Raw genomic sequence first — 8,793 nt, 5'->3', positions numbered from 1 at the left:
TTTCCTGGTAGAACAACAGCAGGGCCGCATTGCATCTTTCGAATTGTATGTGGATGTGATTCGTTAGAGCTGTGGTCTCCAACTATTTGTTTTCAACTTTGTTTTGGGATAATGTCATATTTCAGAAAAGTTTCAAGAAGAGTGCAAAGAACTCTGTTTTCTTCATAGCGATTAGCCAGTTGTAAACACTCCATTGCGTTCACCCCTAACCGCATGTCTTCCCAAACCTCCCTCCTTCCTTTTCTTGGTTTTTTGTTTGTTTGTTGTTTGAGATGGAGTTTCGCTTTGGCACCCAGGCTGGAGTGCAATGGCACCATCCCGGCTCACCGCAACCTCCGCCTCCCGAGTTCAAGCGATTCTCCTACCTCAGGCTCCAGAGGAGCTGGGATTACCGGCAACCGCCACCACGCTCGGTTAATTTTTAGTAGAGACGGGGTTTCTCCATGTTGGTCAGACTGATCTCGAACTCCCGACCTCAGGTGATCCGCCCGCCTCGGCATCCCAAAATGCTGGGATTACAGGCGTAAGCCACCGCGCCTGGCCCCCTCCATCCTTTTCAACAAGTCAATATACGTGCTTCTCCCTCGGCTTGGGTTGACGTCCCGCTCCTAGCCTGGCTGATTCTTCACACTGCAGGCTTGAACCACTCCCGGAAGACGTCCTTCACTCCCAAAACGAGGTTTCTCTGAAACGACGAGGATCACCAAACGAATGGGACAAACCGGCACCCGGCCTGAGCGCCTCCCTCCACCGCCTAACGGCCCCAGAGGAACCGGAGAGGAGGGGGCGTGGCCCAAAAGCGGAAGTGCCCGGGACGCGGAAGTGTGAGCTCCCGCGCCGCTGCCATCTGGGAGGCCTCGAAGTCAGAATGGCCTTGGAAGGGAAGAACAAACGGAAGAGAAAAAGAAGTGTCGAGCAGGGGTGAGTGGCGCGCGACACGAGTAGCTGGGCAGGGATATTGTACGTTCCCTCGTGCTGGCGAAGCGCGGGGCGGGGCGTGGCTGAGTTCTGGCGTCCGTTTCTAGAGAGAACTGTGAAGTCTGCGTTCGCGGGAGTCAGCCGGAAGACTACCAGATTGGACAGGTCGCCAGTAGCTTATTCTGCGGCGAGCGCCCTTCCAGAGGTGGCACCGGTCGGCTGGCTTCGCTCTTCAGCTCTTTGGAGCCTCAGGTTCAACCTGTGTACGTGCCTGTGCCTAAAGTAAGTCACTGGGCTTTCTCCCCGAATGGCTCTTTAGAACCACTTTCTTACAAAACTAGCTTCTTACCTACCGCGTGAAGCGTGATTTCTGAAGGGGGCAGACAGGATTCGTTTTAAGTAACCTTTCATGACTCGTACATACCGGTGAGAGAGAAGAGATGCTCATTTAGAAAGTCCACTATTTTCTGCCGGGCGTGGTAACTCAAGCCTGTAATCCCAGCACTTTGGGAGGCGGAGGCGGGTGGATCACGAGGTCAAGAGATCGAGACCATCCTGGTCAACATGGTGAAACCCCGTCTCTACTAAAAATACAAAACATTAGCTGGGCATGGTGGCGCGTGCCTGTAATCCCAGCTACTCAGGAGGTTGAGGCAGGAGAATTGCCTGAACCCAAGAGGCGGAGGTTGCGGTGAGCCGAGATCGCGCCATTGCACTCCAGCCTGGGTTACAAGAGTGAAACTCCGTCTCAAAAAAAAAAAAAAAAAAGTCCACTATTTTATGGCTTAGGGTCAGAATTCTAAAAGGATAGGGTCTCAGATACAACTTCACACTTTTGAAAAGGAAACCACCAAAAAAAGCAAACGGAATGAGGAGGAAGAAAGTGCTTCCCGGATTGAAAGACCACTTTTGCAGGAATCTGCAAAAAAAGTGAAAGCGAAGAAGAAACACAGTAATGCAGAAAAAAAGTTGGCAAACAGGTTGGTAAAATTCTCTTACTTGATGTTAAACTAAATAGTAAAGAAGTCAACATTCCTATACCTGCAATATTTGTCTTAGTTTTCTCATTTCATATTTCTGTTACTTTCAAAACTTTATGGACAATCTAGTACATACAGAAGAGTTGAAAAGGCTAAGGAACTCCATGTACTCAGCGTCAGCAATTACTCATATTTGAGGCTGGGCGCTGTGGCTCACGCCTGTAATCCAAACATATAATACCATGTATTATAGCTGCTACCATTTTATTGTGAACTGGCTCTGTCCCTTCACTGGACTATTGGAGGCCTTTGATAGTTTATCTTTGTATCCTCAGAGCCTAGAACTGAGTAAGCACCCGCTAAGTATTTGCTGATGAGTGAGTCATTTTTATGATTCTTATTTGCTCTTCTCTCCCCTCACTCCTTAATATCCTTTAGTTCTCTTTCTGATTAATGCTCAGACCTTGCTTATCCGTATCCACCAGTACTTTATATTGTGCTTACCATTTCACAATTTACTTTTGGTAAGAGTCCTTTAAATGTTACAGAAGTATTAGAAGTAGGGAATCTGGTTTTTCCTATCGGTCTCATTGCTTGTACAAAGTAAGTATTCTGCTGGCATATTAACCGTTTTAGACTCTCAGGAAGTGCGATAGTGTCCCTAAAGGTCTAGGGTAGAAAATGAAATTAGGCATTGATAGAGTGTAAACTGAATCTCCAAGAGCTTTAAGTGGATAAGCTTTTGTTTAGATGAACTTGCTACTGCCGTTGCCTGGCAGTTTTAATGTGTTCAAAAATTGAGCTTCACTTTTTCTTGCTGGGTGCAGTGGCCCACACCTGTAATCCTAGCACTTTGGGAGGCTGAGGTGGACCAATGGCTTGAGCTCAGGAGTTCAAGACCAGCCTGGGCAACATAGCAAAACCCTGTCTCTACAAAAAATATAAAAGACTGGGTGCGGTGGCTCATATCTGTAGTCCCAGCACTTTGGGAGGCCAAGGTTGGCAGATCACTTGAGGTCAGGAGTTCCAGATCAACCTGGCCAACATGATGAAACCCCATCTCTACTAAAAACTGAAAAAATTAGCCAGGCATGGTGGTAGGTGCCTGTAATCCCAGCTATTTGGGAGACTGAGGCAGGAGGATCACTTGAACTCAGGAGGCAGAGGTTGCAGTGAGCTGAGATTGTGCCATTGCACTGCAGCCTAGGTGACAGAGTGAAACTCTGTCTCAAAAAAAAAATAAAATAAAATTAGCTAGGCATGGCAGCATGCGCCTGTGGTCCCAGCTACTTGGAAGGCTGAGGTGGGTGGATTGAATTTTTTTTCTAAAAATACCAGTCAGTATCTAGATAATGCTGCTCTAAAAATTTTGATATATTTGTGAGTGGTAAATTAGGAAAATCCAGAAGACATTGGGAAATATTTCTAATCAGAGCTGTGCTTTGTCAAATACTAGACCTAACTTGCATGACTCTTACAGCTTCTTTTGTTTTATTTTTTGCCTTAAAAAGGGAAAGTGCTCTAGCCAGTGCTGATTTAGAAGAAGAAATTCACCAGAAACAAGGGCAGAAAAGGAAAAAGTCTCAATCTGGTGTTAAAGTAGCAGACAGAAAAGTACTTGATGATGTAGATGACACAGTTGTAAGTCAAAGAAGGAAAATTCAAATCAACCAAGAAGAAGAGAGATTAAAGAATGAGAGAACTGTATTTGTCGGAAACTTGCCTGTTACATGTGATAAGAAGGTGAGTTTGTATATTGTAAAAGTTCAGAGAAGATAACAACTTTGTTTATTCTCTCTTTGTTGAATAAACATTCAATAATAAGTCATGGATATAACTTCATTGTAAATAATTACAGAAATCATGCTAATATAAATGGATTCCAATATCCACCCCCTCCTTTCCTTTTCTGTAGTCTCTTACCCTACCTAATTCAGGCTTTTGTAGATTATATTTGAATATTGCAGTGACCTCCTGCCTGGTTTTTTTCTTTTCAGCCTTATCTCCTGTTATATGCCACTCCATATAACATAAGCTCCATATGTTTAAAGATATTTTCTTTTTTCTTTTCTTTTTCAAGACAGGTTCTTACTGTCACATAGGCTGGAGTATAGTGGCATGATCATTGCTCACTGCAGCCTCAAACTCCTGGACTCAAGTGATCTTGCTGCCTCAGCCTCCCAAGTAACTGGGACTACAGGCGCACACCACCATGCCTAGCTAATTTTTGTATTTTTTTTGTGGAGACAGGGTACTTGCTATGTTGCCTAGGCTGGTCTCAAACTCCTGGGCTCAAGCAATCTGCCCTCCTCGGCCTCCCATGGTGCTGGGACTTCAGGCATGAGCCATTGGGCCCGATCTTTTTTCATCACTCTATCTCTGACACCTGAAATGGTGCCTAGTGCATAGTAAATATGTGTTGTTTAAAGAATGAAAATATCCTGACTTTCTTCCGTGGCGTGAGGATCCCTGAAGCAAAACCTGCCCTTGGCTTCTGCTTGTTCATGTGGTAGTAACTGTTGCAATCCTTGACTCAGCATCCTGCTCATATTTTGAAGGACAAGTTAGATTCTACTTCATTAAAAACGGTAGAAAACTCCTTTTTGAGACCAGGCATGGTGGCTAACGCCTGTAATCCCAGCACTCTGCAAGGCCAAGGCGGGTGGATCCCTTGAGACTGGGAGTTTGAGACCTGCCTGACCAACATGGTGAAACCCATTCTCTACTAAAAGTTCAAAACATTAGCTGGGTGTGGTGACACATGCCTGTAATCCCAGCTACTTTGGAGGCTGAGGCAGGAGAATCACTTCAACCCGGGAAGGGGAGGTTGCAGGAGCCAAGATAGTACCACTGCACTCCCGCCTAGTTGACTGAGTGAGTGAGACTCCATCTCAAAAAAAAAAATTTTATTCAAGTTTATTCCTGGTTTAAACCAATGTGAAAAGATGAGAGAATCTATGGAAGTTATAAGTCTACCCTTAATTTACATGTGATAAAGGTTATAAAAGATTAAAAGCAAAGCATTATACATCCAATGGATACTAATATGAGCTTGAATTGTGTGGTTCTTTTTTGTTTTTGAGACAGAGTCTCACAAGTTTCAGTAAAAGTTCTTTGTTCATCCAGCTGAATAGTCACCTGCTTTTCCTGAAATGTTAAAAGTAGGCCAGGTGCGGTGGCTCGTGCCTGTAATCGTAGCACTTTGGGAGGTTGAGGCAGGTGGATCACCTGAGGTCTGGAGTTCAAGACCAGACTGGCCAACATGGCGAAACCCCGTCTCTACTAAAAGCACAAAAATTAGCCGGGCGTGATGGTGCACGCCTGTAATCCCAGGTACTTGGGAGACTGAGGCAGGAGAATCGCTTGAACCAGTGGGGCAGAGGTTGCAGTAAGCCCAGATTGAGCCACTGCACTCCTACCTGGGTGACAGAGCAAGACTCCATCTCAGAACAAAACCAAACCAAACCGGCAGTAAAGATTATCAGACAGTTTTACTTATTCCTTTTTGTAGCACTTATTTGATGTTCTGAGGGTGAGCTAACATGTGTTTATTTATTTTTTAATTTTAGAAGCTGAAGTCGTTTTTTAATGAGTATGGACAAATAGAATCTGTACGATTTCGTTCTCTGGTATGTTTTATTCCCCCTTAAAATTACATAATATTAAAATTTGTTGCATTTAAATCAGATTAACTTCTTGCTGTTAGTGAGATGGAGGTTGTAAGTCTACCCTTAATTTACATGTGATAAAGGTTATAAAAGATTGAAAGCAAAGCATTATACATCCAATGTATACTAATATGAGCTTGAATTGTGTTTTCTTTTTTCACATTAACCTTTTGAATCAATAGGTAGAGTTGCTCTGATTACCTATTGCTGACTCTTGAACTTTGTTAAATAATGTGGTGAATTTGTGTAATTTATCTAGTAAATGATAAAGGTAGCGAATTTATCTAATAAAATGATACTTTTGCTATGAAAGCCTGCAGTGTATTTTGGAGGGTGGTTGGGTGACTTATGTGCTGTCAACAGAATAGGCTAAAAAGTTAGTACTGATTAGCATTGCTGGAATCCTAGACATTCTCATCCTATGTCCCATAATATGCATTTAGCATGGGATATGGGTATGGTTGCTGCAAACAGCCCTTGTTCTCCGAGCACAGACAAAGTATTTAAGTCAATTTAATGTTAAAACTTTATAGAAGTCAGTTGGATTTTACCAGCTCGGCACTCTGGACCACGTATAGCCACATTCTTTGGACCAGGAAATAAGTATCATTTATCCTTCATTTTCCCATACATTTTTTTTAACTGCATAGGCACAGTTGACATCCCATAGCCTGTATTTTTGGACATTATTACATAATTAATGTATGTTGGAATATAGTAAATGTTTATTATTATTTTTTTGAGACAGAGTCTTGCTATGTCTGTTGCCCAGGCTGGAGTACAGTGGTGTGATCTGGGCTCCCTGTACCCCTTGCCTCCTGGCTTCAAGCAGTTCTCATGCCTCAGCCTCCCAAGTAGCTGGGATTACAGGCATGCACTATCACGCCCAGCTAATTTTTGTATTTTTAGTCGAGACAGGGTTTCACCATGTTGTCCAGGCTGGTCTCAAACTCCCGACCTCAGGTGATTTGCCTGCCTCAGCCTTCCAAAGTGCCGGGATTACAGGTGTGAGCCACCGTGCTTGGCCTATTCCATGTTTCTAGTTGCTCCTTCTCATGTGATTCTCTAGAATAGAGTTTCTCGACCTTCATACAGTTGACATTTTGGGCTGGATAATTCTGTGTCCTTGGAGACTGCCCTGTGTATTATAGGATGTTTAGTAACATCCATGGCCTTTACCCACTAGATGCTAGTAGCACCCCTTCACGTCAGTTGAACAATGAAAATATCTTCAGGCATTGCCAAATGTCAGAGAAGGCAGAACTGCCCACTTCCGTACACGTAGACAGTACCCAAAGTTTTGACAGTTCCTGTCATTTCTGTTAGGGTGTTTATTTCCCACTTTTATCACATGTCTTTTTGCCTGCTCTTCTGAGTTCCATTTCCCCGTATCAGACCTTTGGGTGACACATTATCCTGGGTATCTTGCTAGCATCGTGATTTCAGTATGTCTGCTTACCTCCATCTATTCTCACCTATGCTGCCTACTGACTTTTGTATAGTATTTAGTGGCACCCAGGCTGCAGGTTTTGTGGTTGCCTTTGACTCTTCATTGGCACACTCATGCTAGTGTTTGCCATCCCTGCCTGTTTTTCGACTGTGATTTCATCCTAATATGAGTCATTTCTTTCTGTTTTCCTTGTCCTACCTAAGTTCTCATTACATCCTGTCAGAATAGTCACGGAGGCCTATTGTAGTTCCTACCTTCAGTCTTCCTCTAATTTGTCCAACAAAACACTGTCAACTCAGTCTTTCTGAAGCTCTTCTTTCTGGAACCCTTGCCCCTCCCCCGCCCTGCATTAATGTCACCCCCTCTACACACAGCCCCCCAGGTTCCCCCACCCATACCTCACTGGGCCTGCTATTGCCTTCTGCCCTTTGGGGAGCTTGCCCAGATTTCTCCCCAGTCTCTACACTACCAGTGTGTCCCGGCTATGCGTTCTGCAGCACCCATCCTTCTTTAATGCACTTAGTATACTCTGCTGAAATTGCTGTTTGCCTCCTCCACCAGACTGTAAGCTGTGATTACAGATACTCTGTCTTACTTCTCCTTGGGTTACCAGCACCTGTGCATTGTGTTAATTATTCTCACTGTCAGTGAAATACATCTTAATTCTTAGCCTGACAGTTCTCCAGTGTGGCCCCGCCCATCCTGTGTTCCTCCACACATGGTTTTTCTCATCTTTGTCCTTTTGCCAGTCCATTTGTTTTACATGGAATCCTTCCTTAAGGTACCATTTTTGCCTATGAAAGTACTATCTATTTTCAGTATGCGTCTAAAATATCCCTTCTTCAAGGCTTTTCTGATACTTTATATCATTAAATGATATTATCCCTTTACATTATTCTTTTACTTTATTGCTTTGTGTTATACTTATTCATTAATGTCTTCAATGACAGGATGTAGGCCAGGTGCAGTGGCTCATGCTTGTAACACAGCACTTTGGGAGGCCAAGGCAATCACTTGAGTTCAGAAGTTCGAGGCCTGCCTGGCCAGCATGGCAAAATGCTGTTTCTACTAAAAATACAAAAACTAGCTGAGCATGGGGGCGGGCACCTGTAATCCCAGCTACTCCGGAGGCTGAGGTGGTAGAATCGCTTGAATCTGGGAGGCGAAGGTTGCAGCGAACTGAGATTATGCCACTACACTCCAGCCTGGGTGACAAAGTGAGGCTCTGTCTCAAAAACCAATAAACAAAAAGATACAAAAGCAAACAAATAATGGGATGTAGACCCTGTGTAGAAGGCACCCAGTAAATCTGTTTTGATGATGTCATTCACATGTTGATTATTCATTCACATGTTGATTATTCATTTGGACTTTTTCTTTTTTTTTGAGACAGAATCACTCCATCACCTAGGCTGGAGTGCGTGGCGCGATCTTGGCGCACTTCAACCCCCATCTCCCTGGTTCAAGCGATTCTCCTGCCTCAGCTTCCCAAGTAGCTGGGATTACAGGCGCCTGCCACTGTACCCAGCTAATTTTTGTATTTTTACTACAGACGGGGTTTTACCATCTTGTTCCACTGTCTTGTTCAGGCTGGTCTTGAACTCCTGGCCCCGTGATCCACACGCCTTGGCCTCCCAAAGTGCTGGGATTACAGGCGTGAGCCACTGTGCCCAGCCTCATTTGGACATTTCTATGTCTTATACTGTTTTTTTTTTTTTTTTTTTTTTTTTTTTTTTTTTTTTTTTTTTTTTTTTTTTTTTTTTTTTTTTTTTTTTTT

General features: G+C 43.8%; 1 protein-coding gene across 1 annotated transcript in view; it reads left to right on the top strand.

The window, feature by feature from the left end:
- Nucleotides 1–771: 771 nt before the first annotated feature.
- RBM34 (RNA binding motif protein 34) overlaps nt 772–8,793 on the top strand; it is a 24,284-nt gene continuing 16,262 nt past the window's right edge. Inside the window, exons 1-5 of the mRNA XM_017526569.2 lie at nt 772–921; nt 1,026–1,200; nt 1,762–1,898; nt 3,410–3,641; nt 5,468–5,527. Coding sequence (XP_017382058.1) covers nt 869–921; nt 1,026–1,200; nt 1,762–1,898; nt 3,410–3,641; nt 5,468–5,527 — 657 coding nt within the window. The 5' untranslated portion in view covers nt 772–868. The remainder of the gene's footprint in view (nt 922–1,025; nt 1,201–1,761; nt 1,899–3,409; nt 3,642–5,467; nt 5,528–8,793) is intronic.

The sequence above is a fragment of the Cebus imitator genome, unplaced genomic scaffold (assembly GCF_001604975.1).
Source record: "Cebus imitator isolate Cc_AM_T3 unplaced genomic scaffold, Cebus_imitator-1.0 Scaffold42, whole genome shotgun sequence".
Lineage (NCBI taxonomy): Eukaryota > Metazoa > Chordata > Mammalia > Primates > Cebidae > Cebus > Cebus imitator.
This window is presented reverse-complemented; position numbering and strand designations above follow the sequence as displayed.